The 22553-nt window shown below is 29.8% G+C and overlaps 9 protein-coding genes across 9 annotated transcripts; 6 read left to right on the top strand and 3 right to left on the bottom strand.

The window, feature by feature from the left end:
* The first annotated feature begins 153 nt into the window (after positions 1-153).
* LOC128954736 (zinc finger protein 429-like) lies at positions 154-1959 on the top strand. Its single transcript, XM_054300331.1, has one exon. The coding sequence runs from the start codon at positions 154-156 to the stop codon at positions 1957-1959; it is 1806 nt and encodes a 601-aa protein (XP_054156306.1).
* Positions 1960-2502: 543 nt separating this feature from the next.
* On the top strand, positions 2503-4344 carry LOC128954735 (zinc finger protein 143-like). The gene has a single exon (XM_054300330.1). The coding sequence runs from the start codon at positions 2503-2505 to the stop codon at positions 4342-4344; it is 1842 nt and encodes a 613-aa protein (XP_054156305.1).
* A 522-nt stretch (positions 4345-4866) lies between these two features.
* On the top strand, positions 4867-6450 carry LOC128954790 (zinc finger protein 675-like). The gene has a single exon (XM_054300389.1). The coding sequence runs from the start codon at positions 4950-4952 to the stop codon at positions 6396-6398; it is 1449 nt and encodes a 482-aa protein (XP_054156364.1). The 5' UTR covers positions 4867-4949; the 3' UTR covers positions 6399-6450.
* A 477-nt stretch (positions 6451-6927) lies between these two features.
* On the top strand, positions 6928-9096 carry LOC128954732 (zinc finger protein 62 homolog). The gene is made up of 2 exons (XM_054300329.1): positions 6928-7676; positions 7747-9096. Exons 1-2 carry the CDS (start codon positions 6942-6944, stop codon positions 9094-9096), a joined length of 2085 nt encoding a protein of 694 aa, XP_054156304.1. The 5' UTR covers positions 6928-6941.
* Positions 9097-9513: 417 nt separating this feature from the next.
* LOC128954731 (uncharacterized) lies at positions 9514-13065 on the top strand. The gene is made up of 7 exons (XM_054300328.1): positions 9514-9520; positions 11326-11469; positions 11567-11735; positions 11829-12271; positions 12365-12574; positions 12645-12843; positions 12909-13065. The coding sequence occupies exons 1-7, from the start codon at positions 9514-9516 to the stop codon at positions 13063-13065; spliced, it is 1329 nt and encodes a 442-aa protein (XP_054156303.1).
* A 395-nt stretch (positions 13066-13460) lies between these two features.
* LOC128954730 (uncharacterized) lies at positions 13461-15493 on the top strand. The gene is made up of 6 exons (XM_054300327.1): positions 13461-13688; positions 13988-14156; positions 14244-14683; positions 14767-14976; positions 15063-15261; positions 15337-15493. The coding sequence occupies exons 1-6, from the start codon at positions 13526-13528 to the stop codon at positions 15491-15493; spliced, it is 1338 nt and encodes a 445-aa protein (XP_054156302.1). The 5' UTR covers positions 13461-13525.
* A 168-nt stretch (positions 15494-15661) lies between these two features.
* LOC128954729 (uncharacterized) lies at positions 15662-16522 on the bottom strand. Its single transcript, XM_054300326.1, has 3 exons — positions 16194-16522; positions 15778-16112; positions 15662-15674 (listed from the first exon to the last, which is right to left on the bottom strand). The coding sequence occupies exons 1-3, from the start codon at positions 16485-16487 to the stop codon at positions 15662-15664; spliced, it is 642 nt and encodes a 213-aa protein (XP_054156301.1). The 5' UTR covers positions 16488-16522.
* Positions 16523-19104: 2582 nt separating this feature from the next.
* Positions 19105-20593, bottom strand: LOC128954794 (keratin, type II cytoskeletal 1-like). Its single transcript, XM_054300394.1, has 2 exons — positions 20083-20593; positions 19105-19955 (listed from the first exon to the last, which is right to left on the bottom strand). The coding sequence occupies exons 1-2, from the start codon at positions 20440-20442 to the stop codon at positions 19407-19409; spliced, it is 909 nt and encodes a 302-aa protein (XP_054156369.1). The 5' UTR covers positions 20443-20593; the 3' UTR covers positions 19105-19406.
* An 844-nt stretch (positions 20594-21437) lies between these two features.
* Positions 21438-22553, bottom strand: LOC128954850 (uncharacterized). Its single transcript, XM_054300452.1, has 2 exons — positions 22006-22553; positions 21438-21862 (listed from the first exon to the last, which is right to left on the bottom strand). The coding sequence occupies exons 1-2, from the start codon at positions 22381-22383 to the stop codon at positions 21521-21523; spliced, it is 720 nt and encodes a 239-aa protein (XP_054156427.1). The 5' UTR covers positions 22384-22553; the 3' UTR covers positions 21438-21520.

The raw sequence follows: 22553 nt of genomic DNA, 5'->3' as shown, positions 1-22553 counted from the left end.
CATTCCCCACAATTGAACTCTCAATGTTTACATACAAACAAACATAACATTTGATTGATTGAAGTGTTAGTTAAATGACAAACAAATTATTAGTCAATTGAATAGCAATTGTATTACAAATTAAAACAATTTATTGAATGAATGTATTGAATGATGACATCAATGGTTGTGACAATTGATGACATTTTGGATCAATTGTGGAGTGAAAACAAACGACTTCTCAAAGAGTTATTGTTTGCAAACAAATGGATGAATATTTTGGATGAATTGAAATCAGAATTGAATTTGATTTACAAGAAGTTTGAGACACAACTGAACACTGAAGACAAGTTCAACCAATTAAGACATCAATTGAATTATATTTGCGATCAAAGACGAGATAAAGGATTGCATTTAAATGATGTCAACTTAGATGAAGATAATGAACAAAGATTTAAATCAAAGACAACAATGAATGACATAAGTAGTGATAATATGAATTATACACAAGATTTTGACATTGATTTGGAAGAAGATATCAATGAAGAAAATAGACGAAACAAAACAAATCAAGTGATGGATAATAGGATCCAATTAAATGATAATATCAGACGTGAAGAAAATGAAAATGTAATTCAAATAAATCAATCAAATAATACAGAAATTATAGAAAATGAGACCAAAGATGACCACATATTAGGAGAACAATTGAATGAAAGAGAARATAGAGATAATAATATTTTGAGACTTCAATCAAACAATAAGACAATTAATCTTTCATTGATTTGTAATAAAAAAGATAATATTATTGAATACAARTGTCTGGACTGTGACAACAAATTTCTGACACGAAATGCTTTAACAAATCACATGTTTAACAGTCATAAAAAACTATTAGTATTTCAAGAAAATTGTATTAATCAACAAAAGGCTGATTTGCTGACAAAGAAGTGTAAAAATATGGACAATAAGGAGACTTGTGTCGTGAATAATAATAAAATCAATGAAAAACGTTTAACTAAACAGACTAACAATAAAGTGAGATCAGCTCGAAATAACCGCAAAGTTATTATAAGTAATGGATTCTTTGACTCGACAACCAATWCATATATTTGTCGACTAAATAATTGTAACAAATCTTWYAAAAATAAGAAGACATTTTTGTCGCACCAAAAGACATGTAAACCCGGAACCGTTAAAAAGATGAAAATGATTTTCGATAAAAATAGTGGAAAATATAAATGTCGTTACGATGGCTGCGATAAGAAATATTCACTGAAAGGCACTCTGAGAGACCACGAGAGAAGAACTCACGAAAGGGATACAACAAAGTGGTTGTATTGTCAGTACACTGACTGTCAGTTTCAATGTTTTAGCGAATTTCAAATGAAACAACATCTCAATGGCAAACATTCGGACGTTAAGACATTTGTCTGTTCCTACAGTGGATGTACTAAAGCATACAAAAGATTACAATATTTACAAAAACATTCGCTTATTCATCAAAATATTGTAATCAGATGTGAAGTCGATGGCTGTCAACGAAAGTTCAGACATAAAACTGATTTAACAAAACATATGGTCGAACACAGCAGTGAACCGACACTCGTATGTCGGGTAAAGGGATGTCTGGAAAAATTTTTTACCATTAATGAGCGTAAAAAGCATCTAAAGTTGATTCATAATATAGCATTTATTAAGCAAATGAAACGATGCGATTGGCCCGGCTGTGAATATTTCGGTAAAATATTGGCCAGTCATATGCAGATTCATACGGGAGAGAAACCATATCCGTGTGTTTGGCCACAATGTGGCAAACGGTTTAGGGATTCGGGTAAACTTAACAATCATATGAATATACATAACAATGTTAAACCGTATGCGTGTCGTTGGCCCGGTTGTGACTACCGGTGCGCTCATCATTCAAATATTAGCAAACATATTAAACAAGTGCACAAAACACAATCATCGGTACAATGATTCTCATGAATTTATATATTAAGTTATTATAATAAATAGATTATTTGAATTTTTTAAAATTGCAATTAAATATTGTAACTAATATATTAAATTATATGTAAAATATATATTTATAGATACATTATATAAATTAATAAATTATAGTTGATTTTTCTGGAATCAGCCAATAATATTAATGTTGTAAAATAATTATTACAATACATTAAAAATGTTTTAATTTTAAATAATAAATGATATAAATGTTAATAATATTGTTGTTTATTATATACAATATATTGCAGTAATACTGTATATACAGTAATATTTGTTTAAATTATAATTATAAATTATATAAAATAAATTTTTGACGAAAATTTTTAAAATACATTACATTATAAATGAGATAACATTCCCCACCAATTGAACTCTCAATGTGTTTATACATACAAACAAACATAACATGAATTCAAGTGTTTATTATTATTAAAATTATTAGTGAATTGAATGTCAATTATATTATAAATTTAAAAAATAATTGAATGAATGTATTGAATGATAACAACAATGGTTGTGACAATTGACGACATTTTGGATCAATTGTGGAGTGAAAACACACGACTACTCAAAGAGTTAGTGTTTGCCAACAAATGTCTGAATATTTTGGATGAATTGAAATCAGAATTGAATTTAATTTACAAGAAGTTTGAGACACAACTGAACACTGAAGACAAGTTCAACCAATTGAGACATCAATTGAATTATATTTGCGATCAAAGACATGATAAAGACTTTGCAGAATCTAAGCGGAAAACATGTGATATAAGCGATACAAATGATACAAAAGTTGTGGATAAATCTGATTCAGAAGATATACAAGAAGTTGTGGACAATAATCAAGTCATTGATAACCACAAAGATGTTACTGTTGTCAACACATCAACTGATACACTGATCACAAGTAGTAGTAGTAGTAGTAGTAGTAGTAATGGTAGTCAACAACAAAGTGGTCAACTTTTACTGCCGATGAAACCACAGCAATCAGTGACCGACAATCGGATTCAAATTAAACGTCGTTTTTTGATAATACGTCCCAATAATGTCGGACACAAAGTGTCTGATTTTAAAGCCAAATCTTCAACACAATTAACTACAACTAAGTTATCATTAATTAGTTTGTCTAACAATACTACTACTACTAATAATAATAATAATAATGTGGTTCAGACCTATTGTCGACAAATGTCTGAAACAAATGATAGTTTATTGCCATCTGATTTAGCGCCGAAAGAATTACCAAATTTAGTGGTCAATAATGGATTACAATTGAAGTGTAAGGAGAATAATGGAGACAATATTATTATGGATAATAATAATAACAATGAAAATAGTTTAACCATTAGATCGATACAGACTATCGGTAAAGTGGGATCAGTTAGAGATGACCGCACAGTTGTTGTCGACGGTATTAAAAATAAAAAGATTTTAACTAAAAGCGATTGCTTTGACTCGACAACCAATTCATATATTTGTCGACTAAATAATTGTAACAAATCTTACAAAAATCTGAAGAGATTTTTAGCACATCGAAAGATATGTAAACCAACGGTTCCCAAGATTCAAAAGAAGAAATTGATTTTAGATAATAATGAAAAATATAAGTGTCGTTACGATGGCTGCGACAAAAACTTTCGCAACAGAAGTGGTCTATCATATCATAAAATTTTGACTCACGAGAGACACACAATAAAGTGGATGAAATGCCAGTACACTGACTGCCAGTATAAGTGTAGAAGAGACTATCAAATGAAGAAACATCTTAATGGTAAACATTCAGACATTAAGACATTTATCTGTTCCATCAGTGGATGTTTTAAAGCATTCAAAACATCGAATAGTTTACAAAAACATTCACTTATTCATCAAAATGTTGTATTCAGATGTGATGTCGATGGATGTCAACGAAAGTTCAGACATAAAACTGCTTTAACGAGACATTTGATTGAACACAGCAATGAACCGATGCTCGTCTGTTCGGTAAATGGATGTCCGGATAAGTTTTTTACCGATAAAGAGCGTAAAAAACATCTAAAGTTAATTCATAATAAATCGTATAAAAGGAAATGGCCGATGAAACGGTGCGAATGGCCCGGTTGTGAATATTTCGGTAAACGAGTGGCCAGACATATGGAAGTTCATACGGGAGAGAAACGGTATCCGTGTGTTTGGCCACAATGTGACAAACGGTTTAGGGATTTGGGAAAACTTAACGATCATATGAATATACATAACAATGTTAAGCCGTATGCGTGTCGTTGGCCCGGTTGTGACTACCGGTGCGCTAACAATACAAATATTTGGATACATATGAGACAAGTGCACAAAACAAAATCATCGACAAAATCATGATTATCATAAATTTAAAGTTAAATAAATTATTTGAATTTAATATTTTAGCTTGATATTCATAATTAAGTTTACAATATAATTTTTACTCAATTAATTTTATTATATTAAAATTATAACTTTTTTATATTTGTTTTTGTATGGAAATATATTATTTTATAATATTTATTTATTTATTATTTTATAATAAATGCGAAAAATAATTAGAAGAAATAAAATTTTAAAGTTTTACAATAAAATGTTATGATATATTTAATTATTATTATTTATAGGTTTAGTTATTTTTTAACCACAAATAAAGTTGATAATTACTAATGAAATAAAATAATGACTATAATAGTAAAATGTTTTATTTTATTAAATAATAAATTATATTAAATAATATTTTCAATGTATAATATATGAGGCAATAATATTTTTTCCGCCAAATTGTAAATTTAAAATACATTACATTATAAATGACATAACATTCCCCACAATTGAACTCTCAATGTTTACATACAAACAAACATAACATTTGATTGATTGAAGTGTTAGTTAAATGACAAACAAATTATTAGTCAATTGAATAGCAATTGTATTACAAATTAAAACAATTTATTGAATGAATGATGACATCAATGGTTGTGACAATTGATGACATTTTGGATCAATTGTGGAGTGAAAACAAACGACTCGTCAATGAGTTATTGTTTGCCAACAAATTGAAGATATTTTTGACGAAATTGTTTGATAAATATGAAGAACTTGTCGATGAAGAAGACAAACATGAGTTTAAACTATTACAAGAAGTGATAGATAATAGGATCCAATTGAGAGATAATGAGTATGAAGAGGAAGACAGTCATGTCGTCGACAGAAAGATTGTTTGCAATAGACGTTCATCGGTTAGATCTACAGATAGTATCGGTAAAGTAGGATCAGATGAGACAGATATTTATAAAACAATCGGACAAGAAGTGTATCAATCGGAACAAGTGATGAATAATAAGTTTAAAGACAATGCATCTGTTGTTTCTGTCATCGATAGCCGTAAATACAATAATAAAACTAATCGCCGATCGAAAAGATCGGCGGTTTTATTAAGAAAACAAACCAAAGTTAAGAACAAAAACAACAACAAAGTGAAACTTATGGATCAATTTGCCGAAGAAGAGTATATAAAACCAATGGATGAATGCTATGACCCGTCAACAGACAAATACATTTGTCCACTTTGTGGACGATATCTAAGAGGCAAACACTACTTCCTGAGACACCGAAAGTTATGTAACCAGAGGTTGATTACCAGCGATACAGTCTATTGTTGTCAATATCCGGATTGCGGTAAAAAGTATCCATTGAAACACAAGTTATCCTATCATCAGATCACTTGTCACACCGAACCCATCAACGATCACTACCAATGCGATTACATCGGTTGCAACTTTCGGTTCATAACATACAAACAGTTTTCCGAACATCTGACCGTACACTCTGAAGATCGACCGTTTGTTTGTCCAATCATTGGCTGTCACAAGAAATTCAAAGAAAATCATGTACTCAACCGACACAAATTGATTCACTCGGAACCAACTGTCCAATGTATGGCCGATGGCTGTACGCGTATGTTTAACACTCGATCGCAAATGAAACGACATTTTGCCGAACACTTATCGGAGCCGACAATCAAATGTTCGGTAGCCGGTTGTGGACAACTGTTTCATTCGGACTGCGAACTGCAAAAACATAAATATAGTTATCATAAGATACCTTATAGGAAGACACCGCGTAAAAGAATCTATCATCGATGCGATTGGCCCGGTTGTGACTACTATGGACCGACATTGTATCGGCACAAGAGTGTCCATACGGGTACGAAAAAATACCCGTGTATTTGGCCACAATGTGGCAAACGATTTGCCGATAAAACTAAATTAACTGAACACATGAATATCCATAACAATGTTAAACCGCATTTGTGTCGTTGGCCCGGTTGTGACTACCGTAGTGCTGGCCATTCAAACATTAACAAACATATGAAACAAGTTCACCAAACAATATGGAAAAATCATTGAATCAATCAATCAATGCTATGATAACTATAATATAATGGTTTTAAAAAAAATTGTGGGATTTATAAAGTTATAAAATCATAACATTTTTTGTTTATTGAGATCTTTTTGTTGTTGTTATTGTTGTTAATAATATTTATTATAATAATAATGTATAAAATGTTAATAAAATAATTTGTTTTTAAATTTATTTATTTATTTTGTTGTTGTTTTTGCTATTATTACAGTAATTTTATCAATCATTAAGTTCTTATAAATTATATTAATTAATTTATTAATAATAATAATGATTTTTTTATGTATAAAATTTATTTTGTATATTATCTTAATTAATAATTATTTAAAAAAAAACATTAAATAATATTTTTAAATATTATTAAATATTTTTTATATTTAAAGTAAATGTCAGTATTTGAGTTTTTTTTGTATATTATTTAATGTTCCCTACAATTGAAGTCAATGTTTACAAACAAACAAAATATTAGTCAATTGAATGTCAATTGTATTACAAATTAAAACAATTTATTGAATGAATGTATTGAATGAATGATGACATCAATGGTTGTGACAATTGATGACATTTTGGATCAATTAATGGCTGAAAACAAACGACTACTCAAAGAGTTATTGTTTGCCACTAAATGTTTGAATATTTTAAATGAATTGAAAATTGAATTGAATTTGATTTACAAGAAGTTTGAGACACAACTGAACACTGAAGACAAGTTCAACCAATTGAGACATCAATTGAATCTGATTTCCAGACAAACATACGATAAAACATTTGCTGAAAATAATTGCAAACTTTTAAGATGTGACACAATTGATGTAATTAATAATGGGATCCAATGTATGGATAGTGAGTATGAAGAAGACATACATGTTGTCGACAATAGTAAAAGTCAAGACATTATCGATGAAAATGATGGACAAAATWATCGGTCATTGAGTTCATCTGATTTGATTGAAAATAAGACCAAAAGGATTGTCGTACAAAAAATTAAATGTCGTTACGATGGCTGTAATAAAACGTTTGCCGGAATAAGTGGTAGATGTTATCACGAGAAGTCGTACCACAAGAAGTTGTATTGCAAGAAGAAGGAGAAGAAGAACACAAAGACAACAACACAAACATTGAGTTGTCGTTACGACAATTGCGACAAACAGTTTAAAACTACTGCTATCAGAGACTATCACGAAAAAGCCAAACAMCGATCACATGAAACACTGTCACCAATTCGTGTATCGGATTTGAAATCCATAATCAAAACAAAACTAACGGTAAAATAATTTTGTCACAAAATAATCAATCATTGATTTCATCTGATTTTTTTTYGTTGTCGAAAATAAGACCAAAAGGATTATTGAACAAAATCTAAAGTGTCGTTACGATGGTTGCAATAAAACATTTGCCGGAAAAAATGGTAGATGTTATCACGAGAAGTCGTACCACAAGAAGTTATATTGCAAGAAGAAGGACGCAAAGACGACAACAGAAACATTGAGTTCATCTGATTTAGTCGAAGATAWAACCAAAAAGATTAATAAACTCAAGTGTCGTTACGATGGCTGTTACAAAATGTTTGCCGGAGGAAGTGGTAGATATTATCACGAAAAGTCGTACCACAAGAAGAAGGACTCGAACATCACTCAGACATCCAGATGTCGTTACGACAATTGCGATAAACAGTTTAAAACTACTGCTTTCAGAGATTTTCACGAAAAAGYCAAACACGGATCAAACCAAACACTTTCATCATTTTGTGTATCGGATTTGAAATCCATAATCAAATCGAAACTAACGGCTAATAATTCAATTATGACGACAACAACGGAAGATCATTCAGACGACGGCGAGTTTTTATGTCGTATCGATGGTTGTATCAAATCATTTAAGACATACAAATCAATTGTTCGACATAAACAAGTGGATCATAAAAATCATAAACCATTGAAATGTGATTATGACAATTGTGGCAAAACATTTAAACAGTTGAAAAGTTTACATAATCACCAATTAGTGCACAGACCGGCCATTTTCAATTCACAGCCATTTCAATGTACTTACATTGATTGTAATAAAACATTTACTACCACTTCATCTTATACTAGACATATACGCCGACGACATCTACTTCTCAGAAAATTTAAATGTTTCTACGATGGATGCTTGCAATTGTTTGACACTGAAAACAGTTACCAATTGCATCGATTGTCTCACAAAGATGAACTGTTTAGCTGTGACATTGATGGCTGCAAAAGTAAATTCATGAACAAATCATCGATGAAGACACACTTGGCTACCATACACACGAGTGAGCCGACAATCAAGTGTACAGTTCAGGGATGTACCGAAATGTTYTACAATTATCGCCAGATTAGAAAACATCGGCAATCCGATCACGATATACTACCCGAAACGTTTCGGTGTCAATGGCCCGGCTGTGACTATGTGGTCAATGTTAAGGTACGAATGCAAGAGCACAGRTCAAGTCATTTGGGTGTCCGACCATTTGAGTGTCATTGGCCACAATGCGAGCGAAAGTTTATCCGAAAAGAGGAACTCAAACAACATATGAATATCCATACAAATGTTAAGCCCTATGCGTGCAGTTGGCCCGGATGTGACTACAGGGCTGCACATCACTCGGGTGTTGCACATCATATGAAAAATAAACATAAAAAACCATTAACTCAGTAAAATCAATATATCTCGACTACCATTGATTGCAATTGATTTTTTGATTGTTATGAAAGTTATTGTAGTTTTTTTTTTTATAAATAAAGCCTCTATTTTTTATTAATCTAATATTTTAATTACATTATGTAAAAACATCTGTATAAACAATAAAACAAATGATTTAAAATAAAATAAATGAATACTAATTTACTGAAAAACATACATTAGTTATCCATAAATAAAAAAAATATTTATTTATTTTGAATTGATATAAAAAAAATCACAATTATTTCTTTATACAATCGGATTGTATGATAATAATTGTTTTGTAACTATTTTATCATTTAAAAAAATTATATGTGATTTACACTAAAATAAAAAATTATTGCTATAATTATTGTTTTTTAAGTTTTGTATGAAAATTTTAGTGATAACCAAATGGACAGTTAGCATAAAACAGGTCAAACCTATTGGATGACCATTTGCCCGAATTTGAAAAAAAWTTAATTTAAGTTAATTAGCAAAGATGTTAATATATAATTTATAGATTAATAATAAAAAGTATAATTAMAAAAATTCAAGTATTTTATGTTATTATGTAATGATATTTTGTGCCYAAATAAAAAAATTAATCATACATTTTGTACTATTAAGTACTTATAYTTAAGTATTGATAATGTTTTTYATTATACAGTATATTAAATAATAAATCTTAAATTTGTGACAATTTGTTATATACTTAAAGGATATTGATAACACTTAATGTAATTGTGTGCAATTTTTTTTTTGATAATAAATGTTATTTTTTGCATGAGTATAACATATGAAATAATACCTGTAGATTATTTTATATAAATTTTGAAAAATTATAAATATTAAATAACTTATTTTTAAATATTACATAATAAATAAATAAATTTATATATATTTATTTTCTCTATTATTATGTTATTAAATAAAACAAACTATATATTAATATAATAATTTATCATTAAGTTTTAGGCTAATACATACTGTACTATTAGCATTCATTTTAAACTTATATATCAATATATTTTATAATAAATAAWACTATATTATTGCGATTTTACTATAYATATAMTAAACATYACATATATTTAGGGTTAGACAAGATTCCCTACTTTGTATTATTATACCAAAAGTTCCTTATCTTCCCTGTTTCCTGGAAATTCATAGGGAATATTTAAGTTTTAATACTATTTATTGTAATAATATGTAAAATATATTTTCCCCTTTCTAACGATCAATGGAGGGATAACAAAAATATTTTCCCTATTTTCCGGGAAAATTGGAGAGATTTTTATTTAAAGAACTCATATTAATTTTAAAAAAAATTAATTAAACTTTAAAATATAATTATATATGTCTAAATGGTTTATTAAGTGCAAAATMTATAACTCATTTATACAATATATTATTATATATGTACTGTAGTTTATATAAAGTTTTTGAACTATTGTCACCAATTGGTGATAAACTAGCAATTATACAGTACATTGTGATGTTAAGTAATTTTATATTATTAATTATATCAAGTAAGTACTATAYACTATATTACATATATATCTATTTCTATAAAATAATATATATATTTTTAGGCACATTTAATCATCTATTGATAATAAATGTAATTATTAATAAATATTATTTTATACTATAGGCACAATAATATATGACAGTGATATAGAGTATATTATTTATTTTATATAAATAGTATAAAATGATATACAATTATTAAATAATTAAWATTGTCATTAAATTATTTAGAAATATCAATTACTTGCATAAAATTTTCTATTAAGTTTSCAAAAAAAATAAATTATACAACTAATTTGAAAATTCATATACTAGTATAGAATCTATACTATAGATGATATATATATATATTACACGCAAAAAATTGCGAGATTTTATAAAAATTAAAATATTTAAAAATTAATTATTAAATTAAATTAAATCAACGATTTATTTGAAATAAATATGTATTGTTTGAAATTTACCGAAAAAGTTTTGTTTTGGATCTCTTATTTTAATAAACAAGTTTGATATCTAATKAAATAATTTAGAAAAATTTATTTAAATTTTGTTTTTATTTACGTAAATAAACTGCATATTTTTATAAACTTTATAGTTATTATCATATAATTTACTAATTAGTTAATAAAACAAAAATGACAATAAAAAAGTTTGTTATTAACAAAGACAACAAAAATATCAAAATAACAATAGCCAGTGATAATGATACTGATGCTGATWATAATAATACCGGTGCTCGCAAACATGGACTCAGYCTGTTTACAGCTGTAGTTTTTATTGCTGGTGAATTGGCCGGAAGCGGTATACTGGCCTACCCGAATGGCATGTCCAACACTGGTAAATAAATTAAAAATATTTATTAMTTTAAAGAATAAAMAATTTTTCCTACTATTTATTTTTTTAATTAATAATTTTATTTTTCAATCATAAATAGGTTGGTACGGTATGATTATAYTAYTGTGCAACGGTATGTTTGCCTGTCTATCCGGTGTATGTTTGGCCCAATGTTGGAATATACTGGAGGAACGTTACCCGGAGTATAGATCGCCACAGAGAAATCCATTTCCGCTGATCGGCTACCGGGCCAATGGTAAATGGATGAGGTATRTATAAACTTGTTAAAAAAAGATCTGAAACAAATTATTAGTTAACTAACTGTTCCTAATTGYCTATCGGTTCGCAATCTATATATCCAGTTACGTGTGTTCAGCTGTAATGGACATTACGTTTTTTGGTGCACCTGTAGTTTTTCTGTTAATATGCTCGGAACAAATGGAATCTCTTACACAAACCTACTTAAGACATGTGACTTTTTGCGATTGGATACTCATATTAGGTGTTGCTTTGCTGCCGTTTACACTATTCGGTTCGCCGGCCGATGTTTGGCCAGTGGCCGTTGCGGCAATCGGTACCACTGTATTGGGACTTATATTTCTGATGGTCAACATTGGTTTGGACGCGACCACCGCCAATGAGACAGCCAAGACGGTCGTACACGACTCTCCTAATGTTAAGAGTTTTTTCTTGGGTTTCGGTATCATTACATTTGGTTTCGGCGGTGCCGCCGCTTTTCCCGGCATTCAGACCGACATGAAAGACAAGTCTCAGTTCCCGAAGGCTGTCGTCATTGCATTTTGTGGTAAAAAAACATTTGTTCCTTAATAGAGATAAACAAAACAAAATTGTTTGGACAGTTATCTAATTTTTTTGTTTGTATGTTTGGTTTCAATAGTTGTCATGTTTTTGTTTTACATACCGGTCAGTGTTGCCGGTTATACTGTATACGGCACCGGTGTCAGTGCCAACATATTRAACTCACTGTCCAACGGTTGGATCAAAACAACGGCTACCGTATTCTTTACTGTACACCTGTTGATGGCCATTGTTATGCTATTGAATCCGGTGGCCCAGGAGTTTGAAAATTGTCTGAATATACCGAAACGTAAGGACACATCATAACTGATATAATAATCAGTAAAGAAAATTTATTAAAGTTTTTTTTGTTACCAAAGATTTTACATACAAACGAATAATCACTCGATCAGTCCTAATGGCGGCCGTCATGTTTACGGCCCTATCGGTACCCAAATTCGGCAAAATATTGGAYCTGTTGGGCGCCTCAACTATAACGTTGATGGCATTGATTTTGCCGCCGGTTTTYTACTTGAGTCTTCTACGACAACAGGACGACAACCCGATTTGGCCTAAAAGGTATGTCCATATGATTTACAAACAATTCATATATTAGTTTACAATAATTTTTTAATCAAATTTAGACAAATAGACATAAAACTCAAGATAATTATGTTGATACCTATTGCCATTGGACTGGTAGCCGGTATAGCCAGTACCTATTTTGCACTGTACGAGTTGGTCAATCCCGATGCCTTTACCTATCCGTGCTATTTACAATGTCATGCATTTTATAAATAATTAGATGTATATTTTTAATCAATATATTTTTATATGTAAAAAAAATTTTTAAATGTATTATAATTTACTGTCAATACTGTTTTATAGTACTTAAATTTGTAGTTATTTACAAATTATTATCAGAAATAATGTAAATAATAATTATTGTTTATACATATTATATTACTTAAATATAATAGTAATAATAAATTTTTAAATATATAAATATAATTTACCATTAAGTTAGCAAAAAATAATAATAAATAATATATTTATACATTTCAATTATACAGATATATTMATTTTATACGCTAACAATTACTTATTTGCGAGACTATAAAAAATTAATATATATTTTTTTGAAACTAACTATAAATATTAAATTAATTGAATAAACAGTTAATTTTAGAAATTATTTACTGTTTTGTTTTGTAACATTTGATTTGTAATTTACTGGAAAAAAAAGTTTTGTGTGTTTTGAATGTCTAATGACAACAAAGCCAGTAGTGGTGATACTGATTCTGGTGTTGATAATACCGGTGCTCGCAAACATAGACTCAGCCTGTWTACAGCTGTAGTGTTTATTGCAGCCGAACTGGCCGGTTGCGGTATACTAGCCTATCCMTATGCTATGGCCAAAACAGGTAAATAATATTAATTAATTAGATAAACATTTTTTAGTTTAGTTTAATTTTTTGTTATTAATAATTTTTWGGGGAATAAATCTATATTATAGACAGCCAGTAGAAAATTATTTGCTCCAACCAACCACTTCCTAACCTCACACTCACCCCAAAYTAACCTAACTAATTAATAATTAAGTAATTAAACTAACATTTTATATATGAATAACTGCATAAAAACAATACTTTTTTGCTGGCTGTCTATAATATAGATTTAAGCCTTTTTTGGTATTGTTTTATTTGTCTACTATCATAAATAGGTTGGTACGGTATGATAATACTATTGGGCAACGGTATGCTTGCCTGCTATTCGGGTGTCTGTCTGKCCCRTTGTTGGAATATACTTGAGGAACGTTATCCAGAGTATAGATCGCCACAGAGATCGCCATTTCCACTGATCGGCTATCGGGCCAATGGTAAATGGATGAGGTAAATGAAACTTGTTAAATAAATCTACRAAATTAWTAGTTAACTAACTGTCCCTCATTGCTATCGGTGTCTCCAATCTATRAYCAGTTATGTGTGTTCGGCCGTAATGGACATTACATTTTTCGGCACACCTGTAGTTTTTCTGTTGATATGTTCGGATCAAATGGGATCTCTTACTGAAGTTTGCTTAAGTCATATAACATATTGCGATTGGATACTCATTTTAGSTGTCGTTTTGTTGCCGTTTACGCTATTCGGTTCGCCGGCCGATGTTTGGCCAGTGGCCGTYGYGTCAATYGGTACCACTGTTTTGGGACTCTTATTTCTGATGATMAACATMATTGTGGACGCAGTTGGTAATGGTTCGGCGTATGCGGTCACACACGACGGACCTAATTTAAAAAGTTTTTTCTCTGGCTTCAGTATCATTACATTTGGTTACGGAGGAGCCGCCGCTTTTCCCAGCATTCAAACCGACATGAAAGACAAGACACAGTTCCCGAAGGCTGTTGTCATTGCATTTTGTGGTAATAATGAGTTCCTTAATAGTGATAATTAGAGAACAGTTAGTCTAATGTTTGTTTTTTGTTTGTGTATATACTTTCCTCAGTTGTCATATTTTTGTTTTACATACCGATCAGTGTTGCCGGCTATGCCGTCTACGGTACCGATGTTAATGTCAACATATTGAACTCACTGTCCAACGGTTCACTCGAAAAAACGGCTACCCTATTCTTTACTGTACACGTATTGATGGCCATTGTTATGCTACTGAATCCGGTGGCCCAGGAGCTTGAAAACTGTYTGAAYATACCYAAGCGTATGGATAGGACATTACGATTGTTATTATTCAYACAAAATAATTTAATAAAAGTTTTTTCAATTGTTTTTKTTGTGYTACTCAAGATTTTACATACAAACGACTGATCACTCGGACAGTACTAATGGCTGYCGTCATGTTTACAGCCCTATCTGTGCCCAGATTTGGCAAAATACTGGACCTATTGGGCGCCTCAACCATAACTTTGATGGCATTGATTTTGCCGCCGGTTTTCTACTTRAGTCTTCTACGGCAACAGTACGACGACCCGGTTTGGCCTAAAAGGTATGTCCATATGATTTTCAATAATTTATTTAGTTTACAATTAATTGCAATAATTTTTAAAAATTAATTTTTAAGACAAATAGACAGAAAACTCAAAATATTTATGTATATAACAATAGCAATTGGATTGGTAGCCGGCATTGCCAGTACCTATTTTGCACTGTAYCAATTGATCAATCCCKMWGCCTTTACCTACCCSTGCTATTTACAATCTCATGCATTTTATAAATAATTAACATATTAGATGTATAATTTTTAATCCAATATTTATAAATAAAATCTTTTTAAATGTATTTTTAATTAAATATATAAAAAGATATTAATTATTAACAGAAATACTTAAATACTATAAAATAACTGATAATTAAAAACAATTATTAAAGTATTATTACAGATATAATTAATTAGATTTACTTTACATATAWTTAATTCATTGAAAAAATTTAAAAAAATCAATTACTATATGAATAGATTATATTTTCTACAAATATTGTAATTATGACAATAATAACCGACACAATGATGACCACATATTGAGCACTTGTAGCCATTGGCTGCAAAAACAAACCATTAGATTGTGTTGTTTTTGACGAGTCGTCTACCGATACTGTCGAYGACGACAACGACAAACTGGTAGTATTATCTGTAGCTATCGATTGTSGATCAGTACTGTAACACAACAATTCTGKACACTGTTTGTTGTTGTCGTTGATATCGGCTTTGGCTACCAGTCCAACACAGTTGGCCTCATTTGGCGTAAACGACATGTTCAGACAATATCTTTTTATATTATCGTCATATAGTTTTTGCATAAAATTGACTTTTGATTGTATATTAGGACACACCGGTAGCTAATAWATGGAAAAAACATTAAAACCCCAGTTATTATAATATAGAAAAAWTWTATATTTWAAAAAAACAATTAGTTTTACCATTTGTTTGCCGCCACAGAGCAACTGTAGTGATGCACAACACGACTGTTTGTAGGCATTTTCCAGCTCCGGGTTTACCACATCCCTGAACGTAATATTCCAACGGGTATTCCATTTGCTATTAACACAGYCGACCAGTTTGTCGGCAATTGTCGGACAATTGTCGGCCGATCGGCGAACTAAAGGGCGGTCGACTTGTTTGCCGACCGTTGTCGATACAGTTGTTGTTGGCCAACATATAATCAATAGTACGGCAGCCACGGCGGTAACATTGGCTGATAAATTATGGTACATTTGTTGATCACTGAAAGAGGACAGTTAGTTGGTGTGATTGTTGGTTACTGGTTTCAAAAATATGTAATCTTCTAAAAAAAATCAGTTATTGTGAACTATATATAAACAGTATATGTAATATTGGTTTTTTAAAAAAAATACAATTTTATAATTTAAATATTTTTTTTTTTTTGCACGTGTTTGCCGACCAATTTTTTCAAATATAATTTAAATAGTTATCAATTTTATAAATTGTGTTTAATATCAATAAAAAAACTATATAAAATTATATTTGGTTGTTTTTAAAAACAGATTTTTATTTAATTATACATAAAATTTATGATGAAACTAATAGTAGTTAATAAGATTTATACAAATATAATTACAATTACATGAATATAAGTTCGCAAAAATAAATAAATATTTGTCTTATATTTAATAAACTTGAAATCAATTAGACCAAACTAAAAATATAATAATTAAATAATAGAAAATAATTTAATATAAAAACTATTTGAATGAATTATTCAATAACTAATAAATTCAAACAAACAAAAAATTACTTTATTTTTAAAAGTATAGATAATAAGACTTAATGTCTTCTTAAAACTAAAACAAATATAATAATAATAATACAAAAAACTAATTCTAATACTAAAACTAAAACTAATACAAAATTCCAATTTTAGTAATAAAAAAATTATTTTAAAAGAAAATCAAATAATAATAACTTGAAATAAATGAAATCAATCGCTAATATAATAACAAAATAATGAGAAATAAATTTTGGGACTATTATTACTAATGAATTTGTTTGATTGCAATTACAAAACTAACTAAAATAAAAAATAAAACGAAATATTAAAACATTGCAATCGTCGACATTATAGCAATGCCTACAGTGGCCAGTCTTGTGGGCCGATCGGAAGTATAAAGCCCAGTGATAAAACAGTGTTTTTTCAACGAAAAATACTATTTTGGGTCCTAAAAAACATTAAGCGATAAAAATAAAAGTGCGGAAACACCTAAAGCCTACTCAAATCTAACATAACATAACTGACCCCACATACATAAACATAGTGTAAAAAACAAACTTTAATATATAGAAGTTATTAAACATGCATTAAAGCACGAGAATAAAAATTATAATTATTAACAATTATAAAATAATTATAAAAACATTTTCATAATATAATTATATAATAAATAGCTAACATGGTGTTCGTTCTCAACCTAATCTAAATTTCAATGTTAACCTAATCTATACAGTACTGGGGTTACCGAATCAGTGTTTGTCGCGTTACCTAACCTGGTGTTTGATCCGCAACCTTAACCTAATTATAATGGTATTACACAAATGTTAACATAACCTAATCTAATGTATTAGTGTTAGCTCCGTTACCTAACCTGGTGTTCGATCCGCAACCTAACCTTATTTTCAATAGTAACTTTACCTAATCTATATAATACTTGGGGTTTAAAAAAATTATTCTATCGAATAATTAATATTAAAAATATTAATCTCGCGCTTAGTTCTAAAAATAATGTATTATTATTAAGTTTTATCAATAGTAATATTCTCGCGCTTACAATAACAATTAGTTAGATTACAGTAAAATGCACTCAAGTCGGAGCATTTCATCATAAATATATTGTTAAGTCGTAATCATACATATCCTACACATTCACTAACAAAAATTCATACTGTACAAATAAAATGACATAAATTAATCGGTTAGCATCAATATCTTGTGACCACTTGTGACCAAATAATTTTTTAAATGATTTATATGTAATTTTTACCGCTGATTATGAATATGTCAATAAAATTTTTATACATCGAATAGCTTTTAAAATATTCGACTTTAAAGTCGAAATATTTTAAGTAACGTAATTTATGAATATAATACATAATTTCTATGTAATTTTTAACGCTAATTACAAATGTGTTAATAAAATTTTTATACATCGAATAGCCTTTGAAATATTCGACTTTAAAGTCGAAAGTCGAAATATTTTAAGTAACGTAATTTATAAATATAATACATCTTTTCTATGCAATTTTTAACGCTGATTACAAATATATAAATAAATTTTAACTACATGAAATAGTTTTTGAAATATTCAGAAAATTTATACATTTTTTAGTTTTTTAATTGATACTTTACATATATTACAATATTGTAATATTTAAAAAATTAAAATCTAAATAATTATTGTAGAATTTGATAAGAAATTGTATTCTTTGCATACACAAAGGTATTAGTAAATACTATTTTTATAAATAGGATACTTGGATTGAGCGCACTCGTCTTTCCATTCCAAAAGTTGTTAGAGTAACAATTTGTTTTATAATAAAAATGCCTGCAATGCCGGGAAGTTATTTCACGAAGTTTCTAATATCTTACACCCAGCTGGTAGTGATGGACATAATGTTGAAGTAAAACATATTTAATAGTAATTTATATAACTATTTTGTAAAATTTATTTACATATTTGTAATCAGCGTTGAAAATTACATAGAAATGATGTATTATATTCATAAATTACGTTATTTAAAATATTTCGACTTTAAAATCGAATATTTCAAAATTTATATGATGTATAAAAATTTTATTAACATATTCGTAATCAGCGGTAAAAATTACATATAAATCATTTAAAAATTTATTTGGTCACAAGTGGTCACAAGATATTGATGCTAACCGTAATTTTAAAATATTTGACTTGTATTACGATAAAACAATATATTTCTGTATGAACGTGTGAGGATAGTATGGTCTTATTCTCTATAGCATTAACAGTATAAATTTTGTAGATCATGCGCACCGAGTTAGCTGGATTTTACTGTACTGTAATAATAATGTTATGCTATGTATGTCAGGTCAGGTATGTTAGGCCAGTTTTTAGTAGGTTTTAGGTGTTTCCGCACTTTTATTTTTATCGGAATATGTTATTTAGGACCAAAACAAGCATTTTCCGTTGAAAAAACACTATTTTATAACTGGGCTTTAAACTTCCGATTAACCGTCTTGTGACAGTCAGGCTCTGAGGACGGGTAGCAGCCGTTGAACTAACCGTTGAATTGCTGGTCGGTTGTGCTGGAGCTTCGTTAGCACCACTACCGCCACTACTACCGCCACTACTACCGCCACCACCACCACCACCACTACCGCCACTACTACCGCCACCACCACTACCGCCACCATTACCGCCACCACTACCGCTACCACTACCGCTACCGCTACCACTACCGCCACCACTACCGCTACCACTACCGCCACCACTACCGCCCTCACCAGAACTCTGACTGTCGTAACACAAATATTTGTTACACATTTCCGATACACCGGCAGTGGGTGTGGTCTCCAATGGTCTACACATTTGATCGGTCGGTTGGATACCTTTTTGTCGGCAATTGTCTACCATTTTCTTGGTATTCTGTATATTGGAGTCTAGTTTATCATGTGTGCACACTTTGTCATCCAACTGGTCATATCAGTCAATCACATCACATGAGTCAACCCACCAAAAAAAAGACAAACAAACAAATAATTCATTAGTAATTTAAAACACTTTCAATACACAGTTGTTTTTTTTAAGTCAAATTACTGACCAGTTTGTTAAATGAACAGTAAAACTGTAGCGATTGACAACACAATTTGTCAGTGGGTGCTGGAAAGTTGTCTTTATATAGGTTTAGCCCCCGAGAGTTTTGTGGCCATTTATCCGCAATACACTTGGTTACAGCGAAATTTATTGTATTGCATTGAGCGTCGGCATCCTCTCGTCGAACCAGTCTATGCTGAGTTTGATGTCCACTTGTGTTGTTGGTGGTGGTGGTGATGGTGGTCACCACTGATGATAATGATGACAACGATGACGTTGATTGCAAACCCGGCAAACACTGGACAACAACAACAGTAGAGCCGACCAGACATAAGACTAGTAATTGTTTGATAAGACAGAAATGCATTTGTCTCTCTTTGCAATTTGTTTGACACAATTTGCTATCGCCTGAACTGAACTATCACTTTAATTGGTCTCAAAAAAACAAACAAACAAAAAAAATGGTTACTTAAAAATAACGAATATTTTTTTGCAGATTTTGACAGTTTTTGTGAATAAGTATTGAAATTTGAATTTTACAAAATAATTGTCGTTTAGTTTACTCTATATTATTGTTAATAATCTCGTGATATCAATATATTATATAATATAATTCTATAATATCACTATTGATACTAAAATTTCTATAATAAGTGATTGGTATGACTTATAAATTATAAGTTATAATAATATTGTAGTTATTGAAAAATAAAACTAAAATTATAATTGACAGTCTATTGTATGAAAATTTATAATTAAAATTTTTGTTTAAAAATTGTTACTTAATTTCTAAAATGTGAAAAATGAAAAATGAAATTTAAATATTTCACTTACACTATAAGTAGGTATGATTTTTTGTTGTTGATTAATTTGAGTTGAAATTAAAATTAATTAAAAAATGATTAATAAATAAATTATATTTGGTTGTTWATTAACAGATTTTTATTTAATTATACATAAAGTTAATGMTAAAACTAATAGTAGTCAATAAGTTTTTTACAAATATAATTACAATTACATAAATACAAGTTAGCAAAAAAAATATTATTTGTTTTATAAGCTTGAAATCTATTAAACCAAACTAAAAATATAATAATAGAAAATAATTTGATATAAAAAACGATTTGAATGAAATAATCAAAAACTAATAAATTCAAACAAACAAAAAATTACTTTATTTTTAAAAGTATAGATAATAAGACTTAATGTCTTCTTAAAACTAAAACAAATATAATAATAATAATATAAAACAAAACAATTTTAGTAACAAAAAAAATATTTCAAAAGAAAATTCAAATAATAATAACTTTAAATAAATGAAATCAATAATCAATGGCTAATATAATAACAAAATAATGAGATATAAATTTTGGGACTATTATTACTAATGAATTTGTTTGATTGCAATTACAAAACTAACTAAAATAAAACAATAAAACGAAATATTAAAACATTGCAATAGTAACAATCGTCGACATCATAGCAATGCCTACAGTGGCCAGTCTTGTGATAGTCAGACTCTGAGGACTGGTAGCAGCCGTTGAACTAACCGTTGAATTGCTGGACGGTTGTGCTGGAGCTTCGTTATTACCGCCACCAGAACTCGGGCTGTCGTAACACAAATACTTGTTACACACTTCCGATACACCGGCAGTGGGTGTGATCTCCAATGGTTTACACATTTGATCGGTCGGTTGGATACCTTTTTGTCGGCAATTGTCTATCATTTCCTTGTCTTTCTGTATCAGTGGATCTAGTTTTTCATGTGTACACACTTTGTCATCCAACTGGTCGTGACCAAGTGAGATATCAGTCAATCACAACACCAGAGCCCACCCACCATAAAAAAAATAGGACAGACAAACATACAATTCATTAGTTATTTAAAACACTTTCAATAAACAGTTGTTTTTTATGTCAAATTACTGACCATTTTGTTAAATGAACAGAAATACTGTAGCGATAGACAACACAATTTGTTAGTCGGTACTGGTGGTACTGGAGGGCTGTCGGTATAAAGGGTTGGTGCCCCCGAGGGTTTAGAGGATTGCCCCCATTTATTCGCAATACACGCCTCTACATCCAAATTTGTTTGGTTGCATTGAGTGTCGGCATCTTGTCGTCGAACCAGTCTATGCTGGGGTTGATGTCCACTTGTGTTGTTGGTGATGGTGGTAGTGGTGGTCACCACTGATGATAATGATGACAACAATGACGTTGATTGCGAAGCCGGCAAACACTGGACAACAACAACAGTAGCGCCGACCAGACATAGGACTAGTAATTGTTTGATAAGACAGAAATGCATTGTCTTTTTTGTTTAATTGTTGTTGTTTTTGAATATTTGTTTGTCTCTCTTTGCAATTTGTTTGACACAATTTGCTGTCACTTTAATTGGTCTCAAAAAAAACAAACAAAACAAATGATTACTTAAAAATAACAAATATTTTTTTGCAGTTTTTGACAGTTTTTTGAATA

Source organism: Oppia nitens, unplaced genomic scaffold (genome assembly GCF_028296485.1).
Source record: "Oppia nitens isolate AA-2021 unplaced genomic scaffold, nextdenovo-longstitch-racon4-pilon3 scaffold29_pilon_pilon_pilon, whole genome shotgun sequence".
NCBI lineage: Eukaryota > Metazoa > Arthropoda > Arachnida > Sarcoptiformes > Oppiidae > Oppia > Oppia nitens.
The sequence above is the reverse complement of the archived record's forward strand: the minus strand, read 5'-3'. Positions and strand labels throughout refer to the sequence as shown.